Source organism: Maylandia zebra, linkage group LG13, assembly GCF_041146795.1.
Source record: "Maylandia zebra isolate NMK-2024a linkage group LG13, Mzebra_GT3a, whole genome shotgun sequence".
Classification (NCBI taxonomy): domain Eukaryota; kingdom Metazoa; phylum Chordata; class Actinopteri; order Cichliformes; family Cichlidae; genus Maylandia; species Maylandia zebra.
Window position 1 is genome coordinate 1,670,766 of NC_135179.1, and position 26,920 is coordinate 1,697,685.

General features: G+C 45.1%; 1 protein-coding gene across 1 annotated transcript; it reads right to left on the bottom strand.

Moving 5' to 3' along the window:
• Positions 1 to 2,780: 2,780 nt before the first annotated feature.
• On the bottom strand, positions 2,781 to 25,243 carry si:dkeyp-121d4.3 (uncharacterized). Its single transcript, XM_004575309.4, has 21 exons — positions 24,265 to 25,243; positions 24,081 to 24,131; positions 23,607 to 23,827; positions 22,929 to 22,971; positions 22,660 to 22,785; positions 22,464 to 22,568; positions 18,439 to 18,657; positions 18,143 to 18,289; positions 17,826 to 18,065; positions 17,137 to 17,355; positions 16,916 to 17,062; positions 16,610 to 16,843; positions 16,045 to 16,224; positions 15,709 to 15,963; positions 15,459 to 15,563; positions 15,214 to 15,351; positions 14,485 to 14,592; positions 14,254 to 14,285; positions 11,760 to 14,121; positions 11,424 to 11,535; positions 2,781 to 3,751 (listed from the first exon to the last, which is right to left on the bottom strand). Exons 1-21 carry the CDS (start codon positions 24,919 to 24,921, stop codon positions 3,135 to 3,137), a joined length of 6,318 nt encoding a protein of 2,105 aa, XP_004575366.3. The 5' UTR covers positions 24,922 to 25,243; the 3' UTR covers positions 2,781 to 3,134.
• Positions 25,244 to 26,920: the final 1,677 nt, after the last annotated feature.

Below are 26,920 nucleotides of genomic sequence, written 5' to 3' on the forward strand. Positions count from 1 at the left end.
GTTTTGTTTTAAGTTTGTTTTCCTTTAAAGCATGGCACGTCTCTCTGCTTTCATCAACCTAAAATGCTCCTCCCAAAGATCCCACCTCATGCCTCTGAATACCAGCTGCTGTTCAGCTTTAAATCTCAGAATAGTTTGGCACTCATCATGTTCCAGTTTTCTAAGAAAAAATTAGGAAATGTGTGAACTAACAGCTGATTCGAGTCTGTCAGTGTGTCCGCATTTCTCAAATTTCTCATGTTTTTGAAGCTACGGCTGAAGTCTGTTTCAACAAATCAAACCGACTCCACACTGGATAAATAAGAAACTGTACAAAGTACTAGTGCAAATAATTAATACAAACTATTATGCAAATTATGATTGGAAAACAGAGCAGGGCACTGGCTTATGACCCAAATGATCTAACAGTGGGTTGTTTCACTGTGTTCATCAGAATGAAAGCCTGGGGGACGAAGCGTCTCTCTGGCAGCTGGTTTTTCATCACAGAGCCAGTTTATTTACTAGTTTGAAACCTGAAAATATAACAGCAACACTTTCCCCTGTAGGTCTGCGAGAGACGTCCTGAGAGTTACGTCTGACTTGTTGGAAATTACTAAGCACATTTGCAGGAAATTAGCTGGAAAATTAGCAGTGGTGGGATTTTGAAAGGTTTTCAGGGGAAACAATGGAAGCAGCAAACTTTCAGCTCATCTTCTCAGGCTGCAGACATCTGTCTGCTTCAGCTTCTGTTTGATGAAATATTCAAACTTATGTTGAATTTCATGAAGGCTCATCTGATCAGCTGTTTCTATTGGATGCTCTGATGCATACTGACTCAGCAAGTAGTTTTCGCTCACCTGATCCATCACAGGTACACAGCAAAAACTAACACTGGAGAGTGTCTATATGGGTCCACACCTCTGAGTGTTAAATACAACACTGTTGAGTGTTAAATTAACACTTTTGACAGTGTTATATGTTTAAAAGTAACCTAGTCAGTTTTGAAGATTAACAAAGACTAACACTGAGCAGTGCTGATTTTCTAACACTGGAAAATAACTCAAAATGTTAGAAATATTCCAGCGCCTGTGGCACGTGTGTGTATATATATATATATATATATATATATATATATATATATATATATATATATATATATATATATATATATATATATATGTGAACGTCTACAGGAGGTGGAAGAAAGATTTCTGTGAGATTCTGAGTGTCCCCTCCTCTCCATTTCTATCCAGGTGAAGGCAGGAATCCCACCAGGAGAAACAGGAGAGGATGAGCGCAAGCGTCCAAAGTTTCTGCTCAGAACGGTTCACCTGCTGAGTCCTTGACTCACCTAGAGTGTCTTTATTGGCCGAAACCTGCAAAGAAACCAGAAACTCACCTGGTCAGCTCAGACAGGTACCACACGAGATGAAAGCTTGAGTGCAGAACAAACTGCATGTCTGTCACGTCTGAAATGTTACGACTCAAACATCAGAGCTCTAAACTCTGACCGGTGTCATCGATCCATCCCTTCACATTCACTCTGCGCACAGCGGGGACGAGTTTAACGACTGTCGTCTCAGATGTTAAGAAAAGGAGAGTTTGGATCTACTGCACTCAGTCGAGTCTTTCTAGTTTCAGGGATGAAGCTCTTCATCTCTCCAGTTTCCTGACCTCACAGTATCATTCTTTTAACTCAGTCATTAACTTACAAACACAGAGACATCAGAAAGCTGCAAACCCACAACACACACAACCCCTAAGAACATCAAATCATTCTGAGCTTCATTTTTCTAACAAGGACTATTTGGGTATCAGTGACCTCTCAATGTGCATAAATATGTTTTTGGCTTTGTTCTCTTTCCTGAGCAGGTGATAAGAGACCATCTTCAGTTACAAACTGCTTAAATGGAACATTTAAAGACCAAACTCTCACTTTCCAACTCAACATATGAATAGATCAGAATGAGCAGGAAGCTGAAATGAAAGGATAGACGTGTGTTCATTAAATGAAAGCGATCACTTTTCAGAGCTTCAGTGGCTGCACAGGAAACACACACACATTAACCTACCTTACTGTTTTCACAGGTGTGTTATGTAGAATTCGACATCCACAGGAGATCCCTGCTCCTAAATGTTGCACAGCTTGCTCCACCAGCACTAACCAATAAATGATCATTACTTATGGTCACCTATCAATAAACATGCATCAGGAGCCCAGCAGCACCTTCAGAGGGTCACACTGCTCTGACCTATGACCTTGAAATTCTCACAATGACATGAAAAAACCCTTTTCAAACAGATTTGATTGTTTTAAGGTCTGAGGTCGTCCCAGATGAAATGACCTTTTTTCAAAAAGCAAAACAAAACTAATTTCTGTTTAATTCACTGTCTGAAACCACAACCGTTCACACAGGAAGTCCCGCCCACAGTCACCTGATTCAGAGCAGCTTTGACCTTTAAACAAAGACATTGAAGAGAAAACAAAACAAAAACAGGTGAAAAAAAAGCTGTTTTACACTTGGAACAAAGCAGTAACTTATATGACAGATACACAGATACTCTGATTCAGGTTTCTTTAATGCTTCTCTGACTGAAACAATCAGCATCCTTTCATTTCTGTCTCAGTTATCAAAGACCAGATGTGAATGCCGGCCTTCATCTACATAATTATTAATAACAAAATGGTTCTTCTCCATCCTCCGCTCTGATAATATTGCGGATGAAGATGTCACCGAAGCTTCTGACAACTCCCACATATTCACAGATCATTGTTTTAGACGAGACATTTATCACAAAGACCAGACTGAATCAGTGTTTATTTCATTTTCAGAACACAAACACAAAGCAGTTTAAATCATGAACATGCTTTTTGCTTAAATCAAATGTAGGTTTAACAGCTCCATGCATGAGAAAAATGTCTCTGCATACCTGCTGCATAACATTAAGTCGTAATGGCTGAAAATGAGCTGACATTCATGAATACAGTGAATTATTATTACCATAAGATGTGAGATATGCTACACAGTAAGCTAAAACAGTTTCATTAGTCAGGAGGTGGTCTGTGCAGATACAGAGTTGGTGAAAAACTGCCTAGCTATCCTCAGAAATAAACCTAAAAAAAAAAAGAAAGAAAGAAATGAATGTGAAACCTCTCAGCTCTTCTCAGAGGCGGCGTTCACCTCCATCTCCCACTTCTCCAGGAGGTCCTGCAGGTTCAAATTGAAAACATCGATGCCCTTTTGGGAAAGGTGTACACCATCGACCCGGTAAAGACCTGTGTTTGCGCCACAGCGGATGTTATCGTGGGTCAGAGAGGTGCCACCCAACTCTGAGATGATATTTTGGATCCGGCGATTTACCGTAGTGCGGACCAAATCGACCTCGTGGCTGTCCACTGAGTGGCGCCACACCCTTCGAGGGAGGATATTGGACCACACAAGGACGCACTGTGGGAAGATGCTCCTCATAGACGTCAAGTCCTTCTTGACGGAGGCTAGCAGGTCTGTGGGGCTGTCGGTGCTCAGGTCATTCCCCCCCAGGTGCAGGATAAGGACATCTGGGTTGGGCCAGGTGACCTTCAGCTGGTGGAGCTGCGGCAGCAGCTGAGACCATGTCATGCCCTGGGTGCCCTTCCACCAGACGGTCACCTTGCCAGGGTCCATGCCCAGCTGCATACCTACCTCCGGAGACTTGGCACGTGACTCGGCCCAATACACCAGTGAATGACCGACGATCCAAACGTTCCTGGGCTCACTGCTGACTTGTTTACCTGGAAATTTCAACAGGATATACTTGTAAGTGCCAGAGCCTTATGGAACATCTTCACAAGCTGAACCCACATCACATTTAGCATCAAATCCCAAAGCTAAGACTACTCCATCTTCAAGCTGGTTTCACAAAGTTCTTTTAGACCAAAGCATCAGGCCAACTTTAATTAGCGCAAAATTATAATTTTAAAACGTCCAGAAGAGATTTGCAGTGCTTGGACACTTGTGACGGGTGACAGCTGAATTAAAGGTCCATCGACCTTTGCGAAACAAGCAACCTTAATACAGGTGACATCACATAGGATTATCTGTGCAATATTCACCCTCTCAACTTCATTTGTAGATGAGGTTCCATTTTGCTTCATTGTGCTTACTTGGTGCATTATTAAACCTTTTCTTTGTCGTATTTGCTGAAGCTTTCTAGCTCAATACATCAGTGACTATATAAATTACTGAAGTGATAATTACCATTTCAGGAAAGTTAAGTGTTAAGCCAAAAGAAAACCTACCATTTACAGGTTTGTGATAAATTAGTATCTACATCTTCAGACTCATGACTTTATTGATATGTTTATATTTTAAAAATGTACTTTTGACTATATTACAGCAATCAAAACTATCAGCCTGATTAATCAAGAGACCAAAATGATTACCTACCTTCGCCATCAAGACATTAAATAAATCTGCTGTGTTTTTATTTTAAACCTCTTTAAAATCTAATGTATGCAAAGCTGTTTGCGACCGTTGCTGTAGCAGCTTTTATATCCCTAGCTAATAACTCAGTCCCAAATAACATCTCATTTCTTAAACATTTCATTTTTACAGATAATACTGATGCACAAAGAACACTATCAGCTTCATTCTAAGGCCGTTTTACTCCAAGGTTGCTTCAGAGACCAATATTTCATGTGGGGAAAGGAAATGGAGCTTAAGCTCAAAAAAGCCCAACGAGGGCAGACAAATGGGAATGTGGAACCCCAACTACACTCGCTTGACTGTCATTGGGGGTTACGGCCAGTGTTTCAGGGCTTATAGCACAGTCGAGTCATAGCCAGGTAACCGAAACAATATCAGGGAGAAAAATTCTCTTTCCATAAACTTTTTATCATTTACAATCCAACCACCAATGGTGACACGTTTAAACAAAGCTGAAATCTCTATTGGAGATCACATTTCAGCCAGTATGAAGTTCTTCTTCTCTCCACATGGAACACTAATGGCTGAATCTGCAGGCAGTGTCCAAGGCTTCAAAATGGCCTTAAAGTGGTCCATTTTTTTTGTATGATCGGGGCACGCATTTACATCTGATCATTACTACTGAAACTATTGGTGGATATTTAACAGCTTGACTAGAGTGTGGGATTTAGTCATTGAGAGTACCTTAAAACTACAAAGATGAAGTTAGTGAGGGGGTGGATCCAAAGAAAGAGTCATTTAAGTGTGGGTCATATCTTTAGAAAGTGCAAGGCGTAGGCCTATCTAGTATAACCCTCTGTTCACATTATGCCCTGTTGTTAGATTATTTGAGAGATTTTCTCCATTTCCATTTCCCAATTCCATATTGGACCTCATTATTTCACTGACATTTAAACCAAACTGGTCTAAACTGGAAGTCCAACCTGTGAAACCTCACAGGTCTGCAACGTGAATAGAAGTTACCTGAGCACATGTTTAAAGGCAGAGATGAGACCTGTTGTGTGTGGAGTCACACTGGATGTAAATGCGTCAAAGTGTGAGCTGTGACAGACGACCTACTGCCGTTTGGAAGATGGAAGTCCAAAGGTTTGAAGTTCAACCACTTCCTGTGACACGGCCATGTTTGTGGCACAGAAAATAAATACAGAACCCAAAAGGTGCGGATAAAGATATCTATACGACCATCAGGCAGGATTATCAGCAGTGCGTCAGTCCCAGCTTCAAAAGGAGTTCTCTGTTAGCTTTCTGAGCTAACATTGGTATTACCGGTAAGACAAGCAAGAAAAGTAAAACGTCCCTATCATATAACAAAAGCTGGATGGCTTAAAATATTGGTTTTACAACTCTTGAAATCTAATTTTACATTCAAACATAAGAGTATCAGATTGTGCTACATGATACTGATGCTCTACCAAAGAAACGGTGATCTCTAGCTGAGACTAGTGTCACAGACCAACAGGTACAATCCCAACCATGTAATCAAGTTAAACAACCCCCCTCCCAAAAAAAAAACCCAAAACAAAAACTTTGCACATTTTATATAAAGGATGATTTAAATTGATCTCTTAAATTGAAACACAATGCTATGCTGCCTTAAACAAGTTTTAAAAGTATTCTATGATCAGAAGCAATATTTGTACTGAGGGCAGTGGACCCATTCTGCTACTCCATATCGGAATATATAACTGATGTTCTTATTAAATGTGACTAACTTTCACATAATGTTATAAGTCTAACTAAAAGTCATCCAAAAACTCTGACTGAACCATCACTTTATGTTTTGTCTTCTTTCAAGAGACAGCCAATCAGGAGAAAGTGGCTTTTATATAAGGTGGCCTTCAAGAGGCAGGAGCTCTTCAGGCGAGTATAAAGACTTAGTCACAGGATACAAATACAGAGCTGGAAATTAGCAGAATAGGTCCACTTCAAGCTAATGACACCTGCGTAATGAAGCCTATGGTAACAAGATGGGTAATCTAATGAGATTAATATGGACGTTATATACCTGGAGTAAATTTTCCAAATGAAACAGGACAAATTTATCTGGACACAATGCTCTTCATCATACTTGCTACTCTTTTGTGACATTCAAAGAAGCCTATAAAACACAAAATCTTGTATCTAAGATTGAAATCAAGCAGATGTGAAATAATGTAGTTAGCAGTCCAAACAAGTCTACTCTGGAACAAAAGTCACATCCTTAATGAGTAACCTCTCTTATCTCTCATTAGGTACCAAATTAGTTCTAAAATATTAGATAACCAAACATTTTTACCTGCGGTGGAATTAAACAACCTTCTCAAGGAAGCTTTCCTGATTCACGAGCTCTTCCAGTTAAGTATTAAACCTGGCTGGATAAAAATAACTATTCCCGAGTTCCTTTTACTGTAAATGAATAAGGAAGGCTTTACTTGTTGGTGCCCGGATTACGAGTAGTCTCCTGGATCTTCTTCTGCACACTTTTCAGTTCGATGCAAATGGAAATGAGCAAACTTGACTTACCCTGAGTATTTCATTAGGACTGGACTCAAGAACTTCAAATCAAACACAAAAAAATCTTGTGCAAACAATTATGTAAAAACTAAAGACTAAATGCCTAGAAAAGTGGACTTGTTAGCAATAATCAACCAAATTATAATTACCGCTTAAAACAATCAGAAAAGAAGCTGTTTCAAGATGGAACAAACGCTCATTAAAAGATGGCAAAGCATTCGTGACCGCGAGACATTTTGGCTTAAGAGAGCAGAGTTCATAAGAACCTGTAGCTTAGCATTTCCAATATACTTCCAATGCGAAAATGGACACAGTCTGAGATCTGCTGTATTTAAAGGTACTGTCATCGTTAATGAGCTACAGCTGACATAGTTTCTAACACTATCTGCAGGAAACATTTTCTCACTTCAGTCAAATGTCCGTTTTGACATCCTTAAGCTCGGACAGTATATATCAGTAACATGCATAGATGGCTGATATATACCTAACATTAGCTGTATAACGGCTAACTACACACAAAATGACAGCTCTAGACAACCTCTTAGCATTGCATGCATTTGGGCAGACGGGGCTCAGAGTACGGGGCTGGACTACTTCATTCGACGCTAATTCATGTACGCCGAACTTATTCCTGTACTGACGCTCCCTCATTATGATACAACCCTAGATCTTGGATCTAGGCAGTTCTGATAAGACTGAGACCTCGACTACTTAACCTTGAATTTTAGACTAAATAAAGAAAAGAATAGTAGCTACCCAAGATTTTGATAAGACAGAGCAACCAAATATAGATAGGAATGAGTCAATCTATGAATTTTGGGATGGTCTTTATCATGGTCTTCCTCCTGGTGAGCTGAATCAACATACTGAGTTTATTAAATGAAAGCAGGTATCAGGAAAAACATAAAACCATTCAAAGCTTAGAAATGGGATATTATACTAGCTGTTCAGTGTTTACACTCAGTGGTCACAATTTCAGTACACCTCTCAGTATTTGGTACTGTGTTGAGGCTGAGAGGCCCGATACAGGATCTACTGGCTGTTTGGGGCTCAAATCAGGATTTGCCTTCGCTGTCTCCTGGAATTCCCTCTTTGGATTGGAGATGTGATCCTTCATCCAAAATTATTATAGACCTTTATTTTAGGACGACCCAGAGGTAAAACCAGCATACAAGCAGTCAGCAAATACCATTTAGCAAAAGAATATACTGTCCACAAGGTACCTGTGGACAGCTACAGGTACCTTGGTGTTCATCTGAACAATAGACTGGACTGGACTCATAACTCAGACGCCCTCTACAGGAAAGGGCAGAGCAGGCTGTACCTGCTGCGGAGACTCAGGTCGTTTGGGGTGGAGGGCCCACTCCTGAAGAAATTCTATGACTCTGTGGTGGCTTCTGCTATCTTTTATGGCGTGGTCTGCTGGGGCGGCAGCATCTCTGCTGGGGACAGGAAGAGACTGAACAGGGTGATCCGAAGGGCCAGCTCTGTTCTAGGATGCCCTCTGGACCCAGTGGAGGTGGTGAGTGACAGGAGAACGGCGGCTAAGCTGTCATCCCTGATGGACAACATCTCCCACCCCATGCAGCAGACTGTGACAGCACTGAGCAGCTCCTTCAGTGGGAGACTGCGGCACCCACGGTGTGGGACGGAGAGATTTCGCAGGTCTTTCCTCCCCACTGCTGTCAGACTCCATAATAAAGACTTTAACTGATCAAGCACACACATCCATACATATGCAATAATACTAAGTGCAATAATCTTTTCTGTCATCGTTGTATTTTTACTCAGTTGTATATAGTATTTGTATTTGTATTCTATTTTTATCTTATTGTATATTTATTTTATTTTATTCTATTCTGTACAGTTGTGTACTGTATTTATTCTTATTGTATTCTAATTTTTGCCTCATAACTTTTGCACTGTCCACTTCCTGCTGTGACAAAACAAATTTCCCACGTGTGGGACTAATAAAGGTTATCTTATCTTATCTTATCTTATCTTATACCTTCTGAATTACATGTACCGTATTTTCACGACCATAAGGCGCACTTAAAAGTCTTAGATTTTCTTCAAAAAGTACGGCGCGCCCTATAGCGCAGTGCGCCCTGTGTGTTGTAAGGAGGACGTAGTAGAGAACACCATGAGAACGCTAAAGGGTGAAGTGTGGGCGTTGATCGTATATACCGGACAATCGCACATACCTGTATAAAAGGACAGGTATGTGCATTATGTGGAACATCGTTGTTTTAACAACCCTGAAAATGGCAAAGAGACACGCTTACGAAGCACAGTTTAAACTGAAGGCCATCAGCTATGCGGAGGAACATGGAAATCGAGCAACGGCGAGAGAATTTAAGATTAACGAATTGATGGTTCGAGCAAAGAACGAGCGGGAGAAGCGTTTCGACGGTCACCATTCGGCTAAAAGCAGTTTCACTAGCTGAAGAGATGAACATTGAACATTTCCAAGGAGGTCCGTCTTGGTGCTTTCGTTTTATGAAACGGTGCCATTTTTCCATCCGGACCAGGACTACGGTAGCGCAGCAACTTCCAGCGGATTATAAGGAAAAGCTGGCCATCTTCAGCTCCTACTGCAGCAAACACATCGCCGACAAAACCATCCAGCCCAGCCACATCACAAACATGGACGAGGTCCCGCTCACTTTTGACATCCCGGTGAGTCACACTGTGGAGAAGAAGGGGACCAACACGGTAGCGATACACACAACGGGGTATGAAAAGTCTTCTTTTACTGTTGTGCTTGGCTGCCATGCTAATGGACAGAAACTGCCGCCTATGGTGATTTTTAAGCGAAAGACTTTGCCTAAAGAGAAGTTTCCAGCAGAAATCATCATTAAGGCAAATGAAAAGGGCTGGATGGATGAGGAAATGATGAAAGAGTGGCTGAGGGAGGTGTATGTAAGGAGACCAGGTGGTTTTTCCACGCATCACCATCGCTCTTAATCGTTGACTCTATGCGTGCCCATCTCACAGACGATGTGAAAAAACTAGTGAAGCAAATGAACTGTGAGCTTGCTGTCATTCCGGGAGGCCTGACAAAGGAACTCCAACCGCTGGACATCGGTGTGAACCGCCCGTTCAAAGTAAGGCTGCGAGCGGCCTGGGAGCGATGGATGACCGATGGAGACCACAGTTTCACCAAGAGTGGAAGGCAGCGCCAGGCGAGTTACGCCACAATTTGCCAATGGATTGTAGATGCTTGGGCTAACATGTCTGCTGGCACTGTTGTTCGAGCTTTCGCAAAAGCCGGCATCATTTCCGAGGAGCCGCACGGCACGGAAAGTGACTGACAGTGAAGAAAGTGAACCTGGCATGTTTGATGGAGATTTAGCGCAGCTGTTCAGACACAGAGGATGAGGACTTCGATGGGTTTGATTGATGATAAAAATGTGAGTACCAAACTTTGTTTTGCTCCTGCTTTATTTTTAAATATGCACACTTGTATGCTTGTGTGTTGTTGATGATGACGATTACTGGTAATAAAAATGTGAGTAAGGTACCGAACTCAGGTTTGCTCCCGCTTTATTTTTAAATACGCATACGGTACTTGTATGCGCCCTATGATCCAGTGCGCCTTATGTGTGTGTTAAATACAGTAATGGCACACATAACTGAGACTGCGCCTTTTAGTACAGTGCGTCTTATGGTCGTGAAAATACGGTAGGTATGAATGACCACTGAGTGCAAGTAAATCTAAGCTGAATATGGTGCTAGCTTTCCAAAACATGATCACTCTGCCTACCTGTCTAGTTATCAATGTGGGTTGATGCTAAAAACTGTCAGGTTCTGGACTGGTACTGAATGTTTGGTCATACAGTGTAATTACACTCAAAACAAAGTCTATATTCCAATGGAAGAGACCAAACGCATTATTTTGCAGAATTCAGATCGCAGCTGGTGGCTTCTCTCGATCATTGGATGAACCACCAGACTCAGTAAACGGGAGCAGAAGAACACACAATTGTGTGTGTGTGTGTGTGTGTGTGTGTGTGTGTGTGTGTGTGTGTGTGTATATATATATATATATATATATACACACACATACATGCATACACACACATATATCTGACTCTACTGTGTAGGAATCTATAAGATGGCAGGGCCACCTAGGTGAAGAGACGTGACTGTATCTTAGCAATAGATAGGTCTCTCTCCAATAGGGCGTACCTGGCTAGCAAGGCTTGGGTAGTTACATGTTTTCAATTTCAGAGAAAGCAAAGCAATACTTCCTTGATGTTATCTTCTGAATGTTTTACCACGTGGCTGGGCTTCTCACTAAAACCTGCTTTTGTTTTTTTGTTTTTTGAATACTCAAAGTACCTGTCAAGTGAAATAAAAAGAAACCATGAAAATAATATACATTGTATTCAGTGGAAAATATATTTGTCATTCAAATACCTGCAAGTGAAAGGTTTCTAGTTAGGATGAAATATCTTATTTTAAAAACAGAGGTTCTGATACCTGACGAGATCAGCAAGCCATCCTTACTGGTCTCCCCTTGCTTCTTACGGGCTAGCATCTCCTTGAACTCCTGTTCTCTCTTTTCCAAAAGTCTCTGGTTGTACAAATCCAGCTGCAACATAAATATAAATACCTTCTGTCAAGACTTCCACCATGATGCAGTTGATCTTATCGTTCTTTTAACATTTCCTGGGTTTCTAACTCTCAAGTGCACAAGTTATCTGGAAACATACGATCTAAGGAAAGAACCAATCCAAAAAACAGACGTTCTGCAGTACATTTATTTTATCTCTCGTGCAGTAAAATATCTGATAGTCTAGTAGTGCCGAACCCTACCTTCTCCTTCTGCTTGAGCTTTATGTCATCTTCTGTCTCTACTAATGGGGGCTCTGTGGGTAAACTGAACTGGACAGATTTGACTGGTTTGGCTGGTGACTGAACAGCTAGAGATTTCACGGTCTCAATGACCTTCAGGCATCTCGCCACTGTTGTAGAGATAGCAGAGTGGTCAGTGCTTACAGGACTTGAAGATGTCAGTGTTGGTGATGGTGGTAGTACCACAGTAGTGATTAAAGGTTGCGTAGGACTGGTGGTCCCAAGGGGAGGTGCTTTGTCTGGCACTTCAATAAAAGGCAAGACTGATTGATTGGAGGGTGGAGAGAAAGGAGGCTGTCCAGGATGACGTCGTGGTGGAGGTCCAGGAGGCGGTCCCGGAGGAGGCTGTCCTGGCCGCCGTGGAGGGGGTCCAGGTGGAGGTCCAGGAGGTTGTCCCAGTGTTTGGAATTGTGTACCAGCTGCAGGAGGAGTTTGAGTGACCATGCTGGATGTGGACGTCTGCGTTGGCAAAATCTCAGCGGTGACGCCAAGTGGCCAGTTGAATGGTGGTGTTGGATGTCGGTAGTGAGCAGGTGGAGGCCCAGAAGGGGGTTTTGGAGAAGGAGTGGTGGTGGCTGTGCTCCCCATCGTTTTGGTAAGACTCTGTAGCTGTTGTGCCTTCTTAAATGCTTCTAACTCTTGCTGGTCCAGGAAATCTTCATATTCAGACACGTTAGTTTTCTGTCTGCTGAGCGGCTCCAAACTGGAGGATCTGACAGGCGAGTGGGAATGGATGCGATCCGATTCCAGGGAACCGGTTCTGGTTGTCCGCAGTTCTTCCCGTGGAGCCGATGAAGTGTCTCTCTCCGTGGAAGATCTCGGGCTAAAGACTTTCTCCTGGGCTTGACTGGCTAGTTTAGAGACCTCTCCTGTGCTCAGCTTCAAGCCAATAGTACGAAGTAGACTCTGGATCTTGTCATAGGGTTCTGTCTTTGGATCCTCATTTGTTTTCTCAACAGAGGAACGTTTAGGGCTCGGTGGTCTCTTTTGCCCTTCTTGGGCTAGACTAATGCTTGGTGGCTCTTGAGCCAGCCCCACAATTCGAGAGAAACCCTTACCATCCTGAAGAGCCCGCTCATGAGGCAGAAGGTCATCATTAACATGAACTGGTCCCAAATTCTTTTCAGCATCCACCTTTCGGTTAAGCATATCAAGGAAACGGTCCAGGGGTGGTTTCTCAGTTGGAGGAGACAAGCGTGACTTCTTCTCCTTTAGTTTGGGAGAAGGGCTTCTAGGAGGTGAGTCTATGGGCGAAGGGGGTCTGAATGAGGTCTGGCATGAGGATGTGGCAGCACTATGGGACAAAGGCGGGTGAGTCGAAGCTGTGTGAGCTTTGCCAGCGTGAGAAGGGGGCGAGAGGCCACGAGGTTCTGGAGAGTGGCTTCGTTTGGCTGGGGGATATGGATCGTAAGGTCGGTCCACATACGCCGGGTCATAGTAGCGATCATCGTAGGGTTCATCATAAACATCGTATCGATCAGTGTAGCGGCGGCTGGTAGATGGCGGGCCACCATAGGGAGATTCACTATAGAGGTGACTTTCATAAGAGCGGTCACTGTATGGACGGTCACCATACTGATCTGCGTATGGCCGAGTGGCATACGGGTCACTGTAGGACCTGTCTTGGTAAGCACTATATGGGCGGTCATAATAAACATCGTCGTAAGGAGGACGGTGGAGATATTCTGGTCCATCTGGTCGTTTCTTTAAGATGGAACGGACCGGTTTGTACTCGGCAAGGGGAACGGCGATCCTACCGTGGTCGTAGTCAATGCAGGTCCTCTGTCCAGGTTCCAGTCCTCTTGGGTCCACCAGCGACTTTTTGTAGGCGATCATTTCATTCAGCTCCTCCAGTTCCCGCTTCTTCCTCGCCAGCTCGTCATCCACAATTCCACCTCGCCTAGGAGGAGGGCTCAGTTCCCTCCTCCTCTTGTGATTTTCTTCATGGTCTCTGTTTGTTTTACTCCTTCTCTTGCTGGCCCGGTCTTTGCTCCTCTCCCTGCTCCTGCTTCGGCTCCTGCTGGAGCTCTTGCTCCGGCTGCGACTCCTGCTCCTGCTCTTGGAGCGGCTTCGGGTGCGCTTGTGTAATCTCTCTCGGCTTCGCCTCTGCCTGCTGCTCCGGTGTTCACGTTCGACGCTGGAGCTGCATCTCTTTTTGATACGTCCAAACTGGTCTCTGGAGGGACTTCTGCTCCGACTCCTGCTCTGACTCCTGCTGTATCTACGCCTTGTGGCGCTGTAATCCTTCTTGTTAGTCTTACTGTCCTGTGCTCTGAGATTTTTCACCACTGCCTTCAGCTTCTCTGCCTCTGGTTTTTCCTTCCTGAGGAAGTTACAGGGAGGTTGTTCTTAATAAGTTTTACAACTTTTCCGAGATACAAAAAGAAATATGGCATTTATTCAGAGCCAAACGTATTTACATGAAGAGTGGTAACATTTTGAATGTATAACTTACTCTTCGGTAGCTTTTGTCAGCTTGATGGTCATCTGCCAAAAAAGAGTTATGACAAATTCATTAGAATGATGACGATTTTGCATTCTTCGCAAAAGATTTCTTACAGTTTGAAGGAAAGTTTGGAAGACTCCATAAAAATGATGGCATAAATTACCAACAGAACTAATGAGAGTTTGCCCACCATGCACCTCCACACTGGACTAATGTAAACATAAATCAGGTCATCCTCACCTTTCCTTTGTTTGCACCGACACCACCAAGTTTCCTCACTGGGAGGAAAACGCTCTCTGTGTAACGTTTTATCCTAATGGCCTGGACTCCCCCGTCTGCTGTTTCATGCTTGAAAGAAATGACAAACATCATTTTAATCGGAAATGTCACCAGGCGCGTCCAAACGCGTGATTTCCTCACGTTTGAGCTTGAAGCGTTAAATCTAACACCAACATCAAGAGAAAAAACAGAGAGGTCTGCAGAGGAAAACTCCGAGACTGGACTAAACAGATGAAAACAAGATGTTCTTGAAGATGTTCCCCTCATTTCATTTTAAAAGTTCGGTTGCTACCAACCAGAAAGCCTCAGCACTTCCTGTCTTGTTTCTCTGCCAGCAGTTTGACGAGTTGTTCCGGAATATCATTTAGCTGCCTCTCAAGTGGATCCCTGATCCACTGGTTGGATAAACTCCACCTCCTCTGCAGCTAGTAGTCCTCGTTCTACTCGGCACACCACGGAGGCTTTCCAGGAAGAGCCTGGACCAGCTGGAGGCGGAGTCTGTCCGTGAGATGAGGGATTCACCGGAAAGGCAGCCAACTATTTTTCAGTAAGAGCAGTTTGTGTGCTTGTGTGACCTCCACAGATCACCTTGTGGTAGTTCCATTTAGAAATGTTTGGACCCTCCTCTGGAGTTTACCTGACATCCGGTAACCTTTCCCTCCACCCCGAGAACCCAGCAAGGGGACTCACCGGGACGATGCTAAACTCAACCTTCTCGTTCAACTCCAGCTTCTTCTTCTCGATCACCTCAGACATGTGGAAGAAGAGCTGGGGGTTCTGAGTGCACTTGATGAGCCCGGAGTCCTCCAAGAACTCGATCACGATGCCCTGGTTGGAAAAGCAGCAGAGACCTGGACTCAGACCCTAAGAACCAAACTGAGGCCTTGTTCTGTTTTTGACTCTGAGGCTGGGAGTAACCGGACGTCAAGTCTTACGTGCTGACGCTGTTCAGTAGATTCTTCAAAGGAGTCGTGGAGAATTTCCACGCAAGTCGCCCGCTCCTCTTTGGTCTCCCGATGGGTTGTGATGTTAAAGCGCACCTGTGCAGGCGAGACACAGTTCAGGATCAGGTTCAAAAGAAGCAAACGTTCTGTAGATGCTGAACTCTGAGACCTTATTTGCGTTTATTTTGCAAATAAACGCGGCTGGTCTGAAACATAGAAGAAGAAAGTCCAGCGTCCTCACCTTGTCACCATCGAGCATGGTGGCAGTGGTCAGGAGGTCTTTGGGGCCAAAGGTCAGCTGTTTCTGTTGGCCGTCGATGGTCATCACCAGCCGGCCCACCTCTACGTCCGATTTGGTTTTGACTTCAGCAACAGGAGGCTTTTCCTTCGTTACCTCCTCATATGTCTTCTCCTTCTTCAGCTCCAGTGTTACCTCCTGTCCTCCCTGCACCTCTCCCTTCTCTCCCTCCTCCATTTTCTCCACTTTTATTTGCACCTGAAAGAAAACAACAAACTGAGTGTTTTCTTTTCGTTTTTCAGGGAAATTGCCGTTTCCACAGAGCTTTTGAAGTTGTACCTGTCCAGCATCGGCAGCTCCTTGCTCCTCCTCAGTCGCCTCCTCTTTCTCCTCGAGCTCCTTCTTTATTGTCTTGGGAGGGTGTCTGGGAATTGATTTGAGGATGGTGCCTTCAAATCGCTCCTTGCTGATGTCGTCCAGCGTGTCGGGGTCTCTCATTGTGAAGCCGAGCGGCGTCCACTGCAGAATGTCAGGACAGCGAGCGTTCAGAAACAGTTCAGAGTTTTATATTTGTGGCTCGTGATGTTTTTGTGAAGATAAACGGACACAGTCAAAAAAAAAAACAAAAAAAAAAACAGTTTAATGCACTTTTATGAAAAAATAAAATGACAATAAGAAGCTCTGATTGGCGAGTCATGACTCCCTGATTTCATTCAATAACCATTAGTGGCTTGAACGCTCAGGACCCGCCCACTTTGCAACGCTAATGATATTATTATTGAGCTGTTGGCGTGGGGCGCCCTCTGTTGGCTGTTGTGGGTTTCTTTGCTATAAAAGAGCTGCAAAATGTGGCGTCGCAGCCTGAACTCAGCGCCTCTAACAACCCGAGCAACTCTTTCCTCACCTTGTCTTTGGCAGCTGCCAGTGCTGCAGCCACCTCCTCCTTCTTCTTCCGCTCCAGCTCCCTCTCACACTCCTCCTCCTCCTCTCTCTTCTTGCTCTTTTCCTCCTTCCTCTTCTTCCTTTCTTCCTCCTCTTTCTTCCTCTCCTCTTCATCCCGTTTCTTCTGCTCGTATAAGATCGGGTCCTCGATCTTCTTCGTCCTCCTCAGCCTGATGGCCCTTGTGTTCGATTTCACCTGTGGAGACAAAACGATGGATAAAACCCGCCCCCTCTCTGCAGCTCGCTCCCGTTTGGTTTGCGCACTCACCTGGATGGTCGTGAACTCCACCTCTTTCTGGACGTCGTCACCGTTGAACTCTGTATCGCTGAAGTTCTCGCAAACGTCAAAGGGAAGCTCGCCGTGCTTCTCCGACTTTAGGATGCCGACCTCTGGCCCCAGCGAGGTGATGATGCCCTGAAAGACAGCGGCTCTTGAGAGACCAGAAGCAAAACGGAGGAGGCGGGTCATCAGTGTGCGTGCTGCGTTACCAGCTCTCGCTCCTCTTTGGTGTATTTGAAGGTGAACGGGACTTTGGGTTTGATGTTGGCCGCTCTCCTCTTCCTCGTCACTGTGTCGATCAGCAGGTTGATCAGCACGTGGTCGTTCTTCAGAAGCGTGACGCCGCAGTCTCGATCGTCGAAGGTCACGTTGGTCCTGACGGTGCCGATGTTGGCGTGGACCTGGCCCGGGTAACCAGGCATGCCGGACTGGAGGCATGGGAGAGGAGCTTATTAAATAAACATGTTAACGGCCTGGCTTAAAGTCTGCTTACTTCTCCTGTGTAACAACCGTTTCTCTAGCTCACCTGTTTAAATTGGATTAAGTCTTACAGTTTTGCATGATTAGGGGCGTGGCCTGTTTGACTGACAGGTGGATCCTTCACCTGAACTGGACATGTGGGGCGTGTTTGTGCTGTTGGAGCAGTTTTAATGAGGTCACTGTACTAAAAGACTGTCTGAGGGGGCGGAGCAAGAGTTTGGCTCCACAGTGAGATTCTGGGACTGTGATTGGATGTTGCCGAGTGCCGATTTGAAGATGTTAATAATTTTCATTTAACACTGTTTGAAGTCAATTAGTGACATCTGCTGGTCAATAATAATAAAACATTAGTTACCGTCTCGGTTTCCCGTTTGTCTCATCTCATTTTAAAACTGTTAAAGTTTGAGTTCAGGGTCACCTTGGGTTCGATGATAGTCTGGCTGACGATGCCCTCGTACAGCTCCGTGTCCAGCACCATGTTGGGTCCGATCTCCTGCTTGGTCCTGGTTCTGATTGGCTTGGTGAAGCAGTCTTTGCTGGTGTCGTTTTCTGTCTTATCCTCCTCGTCGCCGCCGGCGGTAGCAGTGGCGGTGCAAAGGGCCAGGAGGAGGGGCTCCTTCACCCGCTGGATCCTGACGGCTCGTTTTCCCGCTCTCAGCTGACGGTAAGAGCAGAGAAATGTTTGAAACAGTCCGGTCAATGGCGCCGACGGCCACTCTCAGCTAACGGCCTCACCTGGATGATGGTAAACTCCACCTCCTCGTTGATGTCCTCCTGCGTGAACTCGACGTCGCTGAAGTTCTCTTTGGTTTCAAAGGCGAGCTCCGTGTCGTCCTGCCTCTTGATGACGCCTTCTGTCTCCTTCAGGCTGACGATGACGCCCTGTCGCCCGCAGATGAGCGGAAAAAGTAAAACCATCAGACAGAGAAGCCGATTTGAGAACGTGAGCAATCAGATATTTCTCGTTTGAGGATAGACAGCGGAGAGGTTTCACCGCACGAGCACCGCCGGCAGGCGAGGATTGGCCTGACCTTCTCTCTGATCTCCTTGGTGTGGCTGAAGGTCGCCGGGATTTTGGGCTTGATGTTGGTGGCTCTGGTCTTCTCTGTGATGATGTCGGTCAGCAGGTTGATGAGCACCTGGTCATTCTTCAGCAGCGTCACCGTGCTATCCTTCCTGTCGAAAGGCAGGTTCCTCCTCACGGGCCCGATGGTCACGTACACCTGACCTGGGTACTGACGCTCGCCGGGCTGCACGGCAACAGCACGTGGAAACGTGGAGGAGAGGAAGTAGAAACAGAGACATGAAAAAGCTTTAAAAAGGAGCTAAAACATTTAATCTCTTTGTTACAGTTTTCTGGTCTTACTGAATAAAACCTGAATAAACTAAACGCAGCTGAACCGAATAAACAAAAAACACAACAGAAATGTGAGAAATGAGAACATGAAGACAAACACACCAAACAAACTGACAAAATTAACCACACAACTTATTACGACGCTTCTTTTCTCCTTTAGCTTTTTAATTTTAACAGATGAATAAATCAGAAAATTCAGACTGAATTTAAAAACAAATGAAGAGTTTCTTGTAAATCTAATGGTACTAAGGTGGCTACATGCACTGGTTTAATTTTCACTGATGCAGCAGATCTATTTTGAAAAGCAGGCTCAGTCCCTGCAGCTTTCAGTCATCTCAACTTTCAATAAGCATGAAAAGTCATTAAACTGGGACAGAAAATGACTGTAGAAGGATTTTTAAACACTTTCAATGTTGTTAAAGATGTTGACTGGCCGAGGATGTTATTTAAGGACCAGAGAAAGTCTTAGAGATGTTCAATAGTTTGATTGGCCAATCACAGACAAACTGAGGCCTGCGGTTTCCTTGGACACGCTCTCAATTTAACAGATACAGAATATTAAGAAATTATGTTAGTAAATTAAATAAATCCAACAAAAGACGTTATTACAAAAAAAGATTAAAAAGATCCTAACTGAGGTTTGGGCAGGAGAGCTAAATCAGTGCATCACTGTATACGTAGACACATCCTTCCTGACTACACCCGCTGATATCTGTGTGTTTATTTTAAGTTTGTACTCTAAGAAAAGGGATGGATCCACAGAAATAAATCATGCAGACAGAGCTGGTATGAATATAACTGAACGTCTTAAAATTAATGAGATAGAACCCATCAGGTGCTGATAACCTGAGGTCATTACAAACAGCAGCTGATGTGATAACGTCAGTCTGTCCTCTGGGTGGAATAACTTCTTACAGAGGAGCCAAAAGAGTTTCACTCGCTCTGAGTAGATGATAGAAGAACAGTCGATGAACACATCAGTGAACACTGTAGGACTGCGGCCTCACAGAGAACAGATGATCAAAGATGGTAAATGGTCTGTATTTGTATAGCGCTTTACTTAGTCCCTAAGGACCCCAAAGCACTTTGCACTACAACCAGTCATCCACCCATCCACACACACACATTCACACACTGGTGATGGCAGCTACATTGTAGCCACAGCCACCCTGGGGCGCACTGACAGAGGCGAGGCTGCCGGACACTGGCGCCACCGGGCCCTCTGACCACCACCAGTAGGCAACGGGTGAAGTGTCTTGCCCAAGGACACAACGACCGAGACTGTCCGAGCCGGGACTCGAACCTTCCGATTACAAGACGAACTCCCAACTCTTGAGCCACGATCGTCCCAGATAGTCGTTAGAGCTGAGCGTTTGATTCAACTCGATCATGAAATCTTATTGGATACATTAAATTGTTATGGTTTTGAAAAGTCTGCTGTTGAATGAGTTAAGAGTTGTTTACTGCATCGTTTAATGCGAGTAACTCTGACACTTGTGGTGTTCCTCAGGGCCGTAGCCTGGGGCCACTTTTATTTTCTGTCTTTACAAACGATTTGCGTTTTGCTTTGGACAGCTCCACCTCTGCGCTACGAACCTCTGCTATTGAAGAAGCTAACAGGGATCTTAATAAACACATAATGAAGCTCACTGAGAGAAGGCCGAGGGTTTGCAGCAAAGCAAAGGGCAGCTAACTTTGAGGAATCTAAAACAAAACAGATTTATCAGTTTCTTCTTTGCTACATGAGTCCAAATAACCTGCTTCATACATCTGACGCTTCAGTGAGAATCTACAAAGTAGAAAGTTGTAAAAATAAAGAGAAACTATTCAATGAAGAGGTGTGTACAAACCTTGTATATATATCAAAAACATTTAACTGACTGTTAATTTCATGTATGTATCAAAATGTATTTAATGCTGAATTTGGCAGTTTGGGTCGATACAACTTTATTTATATGGCACATTTAAAACCGAAGCTACACCAAAGTGCTTCACAACAAGGTTAAAACATAAGATATAAGATAAAAGGCTATAACAGAGTACAACCCCCCCCCAAAAGTAAAGTAAACAAGTAAATAAGAAATAAAACAGAGCACAGTTTAGAAGATAAAATTACTGGGTATTCATAAATATAAGGTGGGGGTATTTATACAGCGGAACATTAGTAGAAGATAAATAACATAAGGTTGATGTGCACTAACTGAAAACACTCGGTCAAACAGGTACGTTTTTAACTGAGATTTAAATGAATAGATGGAATCGGAGGTCTGTAATTTGCAAGGTCGTTATGATCAAGATTACTTTTTTTAGAACAGGCTGTACTACCGCATGTTTAAAGACTGTCGGGATGCAGCCGGAGGACAGTGATGAAATCATTAAGGATAGGACACTGGGCCCAATTACATCAAAACCATCCTTGACAAAGCGAGATGGGAGGATATCACGAACAGAGTCAGTATTTCTCAGTTGATCGCTTATACGCTTAAGAGTGGGATGTGACACCAGCTCAAACTGATGAAAAGTCGATGGGCATCCTGAGGTAGGGGCGGGGCTCCCCACTATGAGGTGTAAGGCTTTTAAAGATCTAATTTTATCTGTGAAGTAATTTAAAAATTGTTCACAGAGAGTTGGGGGAGCGCCCACGGCACTTTGGGACAAGGATTTACCACTGAATTAAAGATTTTAAATAACATTCGGGGGTTGTGAGTACTGGTAGCAATAATGTCTGATAGAAAAGCTGCTTTAGCCATTTTAGTGCCATTTTGAAATTCTGAGCGGCTCATATGTAGTATGTCAAAGGAAACTTGGAGCCTGTCTTTCTTCCATCCCCTCTCGGCTTGGTGGAAAGCACGACATAAGGCACGTGTAGGGTCATTTAGCCAAATTTGAGAGTGAGTTCTGGGACGTTTCACCTTAACAGGGGCAACGGCCTCAAGGATATGAGAGCATGTAGATATCAGAGAATTAGCATAATCACAGTCGTAAGAGATACAGAACAATTACAGATGCTGCAGAGTCAAAGGCCGCAGAGAAGTTAGCCACGGTATCGGGGTTGATTATATGCACCAGGCGTCGGGGCCGTCATAGTGTAGCTTTGATTTGCATAGGTCAACTTCAAACATAACTGGGAAATGGTCCGAAATCCCAGTATGTCAATGTTCTTAATACAAACATCCAGGCCACACGAAAGAAGGGGTAGGTTCATTTACCCACTGAAACAGGCTAAAAGTGTCAATAAGAGCGAGAAAATCCTTGGCTAGCGGATCACCCTTGCAGCAGATATGAGTATTAAAATCACCAATAATAAGAGCACAGTCATAGCTTAAGAGGAGAGATCCTAAAAGATCAGCAAAGTCAGCAATAAAAGTCTTATTGTATTTCGGTGGTCGGTAGACCAAACATATTGTCGGGGGGGCAGCCAGCTCCAAAAGTTGAACTTCAAAACTGGGGTAGGTAGGGGAGGGCAGATGCCGCACTATATGTTTAATAACTGAGGCTAGACCTCCGCCTTTACCAGTGGGTCTGGGTGAACTAAAAAAGACAGTCAGGAGGGCGTAGCTCAGCGAAGGAGAGCGACTCCCCAGGACGAATCCAGGTCTCCGTCAGAAACAATGCGTCCAGCCCAGAGGTGAGGAAAAAGCTTTCAATAATGCAATAACTAAATGTATAAAACAAAGCAGCGCGGTTTCTCGAACTCACCTGAGGCTCCATGATTGGCTGACAGACAACGGCCTCGTAGATCTCAGGGTCCAGGTTCTCGGTCCCGCCCGGCGCCACCTTCACGTCGGTCGCTATCGAGCTGTTCTGCTCAGAAACAGGAAGTGACAGAAGACCAGGTTTACAGAGAGAACTCATCCACGCCGCACGACTAACAGGCGGCGAGCCGGCGCCTCACCTTCTCCTTGCAGGCAGTGAAGTGAACTCTGACCCCGGCCGTCATGGCTTTAGGATTTCCAAAGAAGGCGTCAAAGCTGAAGTTGAACTTCTCCAGGTCTTCACGCATGATGTAACCGAACGTTGGCTGCAGGTCAAACACAGAAAAAGACGAAGATTCATACAGGTGAGCGGGTAAACAGGTGAGCGGGTAAACAGGTGAGCGGGTAAACAGGTGAGCGGGTAAACAGGTGAGCGGGTAAACAGGTGAGGGTCAGACGGAATTCTCACCCCGATGAAGGAGATGATCCCTGTGGACCTGCCTGGAGGAGGCCTGCAGACAGAGAGCAGTTTAAACAGCAGCTACAGGAAGTGATGTCACATTTACAGCACAGGTGTTAAAGGGAGGGGGGGGCACGGTGCCCGTGTCGGTACAGAGATCAAAGCTGCTGAAACGAGCAGACCTCCACACTGATGTGACTGAATCTGTGAATTCCACAAACACACCGCTCACTGCTCCCACGAGCCGGCGTTCCACGTGGGAACTTTCATTTCTAAACTGAAATGAAAGCTTCAACTCAGCTGATGCGTCTCACACATAACTGTGCTGCCTGCTGGTTCTACAGATGCCCCACAGGTGTCAGCATAAATAAATCATTTATTAAATAAACAAAGAGAATACATTTGATGTATTTGTGGGTAGTCTGAGCACCACCATGTGAGCAGGGTTAGTTCCGCTATACTGAGAGAAGACGGACGTCTCCACCACCGAGCTGGTCGCAGTCTGCTTTTGATTTTAGGTGAACTGTCCCTTTAAAGAGGAGTGCAGTACCTGTGTGAGTCACACAAACACAGCCGCCAGCTCACAGGCGGAGGCAGCTGTTCAGCAGCAGCTCCAATGCTCTAAGGTAAAATTAGAGTTTATGTGAATGCAGTCTGGTGGGAGTGATTTTTGCCAACTGTACTTACTTTTCAAATGTGCGTTTTCCCAGCAGCCCCAGAGCTTTACTGATTGTGCTGACCTCAGGTTTAGGTGTCGGGGCAGGAGTGGTGGGGGCGGTGGGAGCAGCAGCGGCGGTGGGGGCGGGCTCAGCAGCAGGCATTTTTTTGGCCACAGCCGGGTCCTCAGCGGGCTTTTTAGCCTCAGATGATGTTGACTCCGTAGCCGGAGCTGAAATCAGAGCTTTGATCTAACAAAGAAAAAAAAGAAACCAGCAGGAGTCTTTACTGAGCGCGTTCAGTAACAGCCTCAGACACATCCTGCACACTTTTACATTTTAGTGACATCTGAACATTTTCAAAGTGTTCTGCAGTTTGTGACATGCTCCGAGACAACGAGCCAGGAACACCTGGCGAAGGTTCAACAGCCATCACTGTATCACCAACATCTGTCACACAGCTGCAGGTTAGAGCACGGCTCTGTCCTCGGGGATCAGGACTCACCCACTCGGGCTGGTCAGGTGGAGGGTTGGGCATGGGCTCTTCCACCACAGGCTGAAACCAGACAAACATTCACTTATTCTGACATAAACTGCGCTTTTATCACAGCTAACACACAATAATCAATAATCGGTGATCGATATCTGTGACTGAGGCAGTGTTTGTGTGGACTCTGCTGAGCTCTCACCTCTCCTGTCCAGCCGGGCGGAGGGTAGGCTGGTGGGTATCCAAAGGGAGGTATGCAGCTTGGGGGTACAAAGGCTGCGGGGTCCGGGGGAGGCATCCCAACCGTAGGCACAGGGGGAATCCCAGCTGGGACCACAGGGGGGGGCACAGGGGGAACCACAGGGGGGGCGACAGGGGGTATGGGTGCAGGAGGGATGGGCTCGGGGCCCCATGGTTCAGGGGGACCCTCCGGATCCCAGCCAGGATGACCCCATCCTGGCGGAGGGAGAGGCCGGTCGGGTCCCCTCCAGTCAGCCTCTGGGTGTAGGGGTCTCCAGTAATCAGCACGACGGTCCCAGTCCCAGTCCTCCGGTCCCCAGCCAGGGGGAGGAGGTCCCCGTGGATCCCAGTCAGGGGGTGGGGGTCCTCGGCCGTGCCAGTCTGGGAGTGGCGGTCCTCTTGGACCCCAGTCCGGAGGCAGCGGTCCCCTTGGATCCCAGTCCGGGGGCGGCGGTCCTCTGGGGCCCCATGCACCATGAGGAGGCGGCCCTCTCGGACCCCATCCTCCGGGCGGCGGAGGGCCTATCAGGTCCCAGTCATCGGGCGGCGGAGGCCATCCACCAGGCGGTGGAGGGCCCCAGCCCCCAGGAGGTGGAGGTCCCCAGCCAGGGGGACCCATGTCAGGCGGATGTCCGTGTTCACTGAAGGGTGTAGCGGGAGGTGGGCAAGGGTCTGCGGCAGCGCCGGAGCCCCGAGACGGCGAGGAGGCGAGGCTAGGCTAAGCTAAGCTAAGTTAGTAGCGGGGTTAGCCGGCTAATCAACCAACACCGCCAAGCTCACCGGAGGGTCCCGCTGTTAGCGCTCCTTTTCAGGGTAAAAGCCGATCATCTGACGCGGCCGTGCGGAGAACTTTCTTCAGATATTTTCAGCGGAAAGTGAAACAATCACAGCCGAACTTCAGGCTTCCTCCGCTGCTCTGCGCTCCAACTGACCGCGGGACATTTTACCGCCCCCTACTGCCAGGAGGACGAAACTTCAACTACTGCTTCTGCTGCTGTCGGAAAAATCCCCGTTTGTCCTTCATGTATGTATCAATTTATAATTGATTAGAATAAGATCCCCTCCAAAGTATTCTTATTTATCAGATCCCAGAGCACCTTCTGCGATGATTTCTTCATGCAGACTTTGTGCTCCAAGCTGTTTTACCCTGCGAGGTTTCAGTCATGGCCTCATAAAATAAACAAATCAAACCAATATCCAACTTCCTTTTATCTGAAACATTTTTGAATAAATCAGAAAATTCAGACTGAATTTAAAAACAAATGAAGAGTTTCTTGTAAATCTAATGGTACTAAGGTGGCTACATGCACTGGTTTAATTTTCACTGATGCAGCAGATCTATTTTGAAAAGCAGGCTCAGTCCCTGCAGCTTTCAGTCATCTCAACTTTCAATAAGCATGAAAAGTCATTAAACTGGGACAGAAAATGACTGTAGAAGGATTTTTAAACACTTTCAATGTTGTTAAAGATGTTGACTGGCCGAGAATGTTATTTAAGGACCAGAGAAAGTCTTAGAGATGTTCAACAGTTTGATTGGCCAATCACAGACAAACTGAGGCCTGCGGCTCCTTGGACACGCTCTCAATTTAACAGATACAGAATATTAAGAAATTATGTTAGTAAATTAAATCTGAAACATTTTTGCAAGAGTGATTAAATAAGTAATGTATATTTAAAGTGTCTTTTAAAGGCATTAATAAAACACAGTCATATGACCACAATCAAGTAAAACAACAAACATGAACTCAGAAACCTTATTCAAATTCAAATTTTATTTGTCACACACACAACCATACACAGTATGACATGAGGTCACCTATGACCTGTCAAAGGTGTACCCTGCTTCTCGTCCTATGGTCGCTGGGATAGGTTCCAGTTCCCCCCCCTCCAAACTGTGACAAGGATAAGCAGAAGAGAATGGATGGAGACTGGGTCAGATATTTCAAAGAGTGAAGCCAATATTCAGAGCATTAGCCTTTACAGTGGACGAGAAAAGACCTCAGATATTCTGGACAATAATTACAGACTGTGTTTTCTGCGTTAAGCTTCAAAAATCTGGAAATCCAGACATCCTGATCATGTGGTTTCATTTGTGGATTAACATTTGATGATTAAAGTTATTGAAGGCTGAGCTAAGGTCCAGCAAAAGAAGGACTGAGGAGACACCCTGCAAAAGGTTGTTTGTGACTTTAACTAGAGCTCTTCAGTTTAATGCAACTTTGTAAAGGCAGATTGAGAGTTATCAAGAATGTTGTGCTTCTCCAACTTTCCTAAATTGTGTCTCAACAAGCTTTTCTTATATTTTAGCCATCAAAGGTTTTGAAATAGGTGTATAATTTGTGTGAAGTGCCAGGTCCAGGTTTGGCTTCTTCTGCAGTGGTTTGTATCATATCTTCTGCTCTTGCTCTTGACGAAGGCGGTCGCACTTTTCTCCTCCTCCTCTCCCTTAGCTTCCCTGCTTAGCCTCTTGTGTCCTTGTCTAGTCTCGTGTTTTTTGTATTACTTTTCCCTGGAACACTCTCACAGTCTGTTCTCTAAAACCTAAAAGAAGAATTATGGCTTGGATCAACTGGTCTCTGAATGCAATCGACACCCCTTTCTCAACGAGAAGTTTGGGC

Coding starts and splice junctions, on each gene's coding strand:
- si:dkeyp-121d4.3 (XM_004575309.4), bottom strand. CDS start 24,921: ATGGGTCCCCCTGGCTGGGGACCTCCACCTCCTGGGGGCTGGGGCCCT. Junction 17,356..17,825: donor AGACTATCATCGAACCCAAG/GTGACCCTGAAC, acceptor CCATGCCTCCAG/TCCGGCATGCCTGGTTACCC. Junction 14,593..15,213: donor TTGAGTTTAGCATCGTCCCG/GTGAGTCCCCTT, acceptor ATTTCTTTCAAG/CATGAAACAGCAGACGGGGG.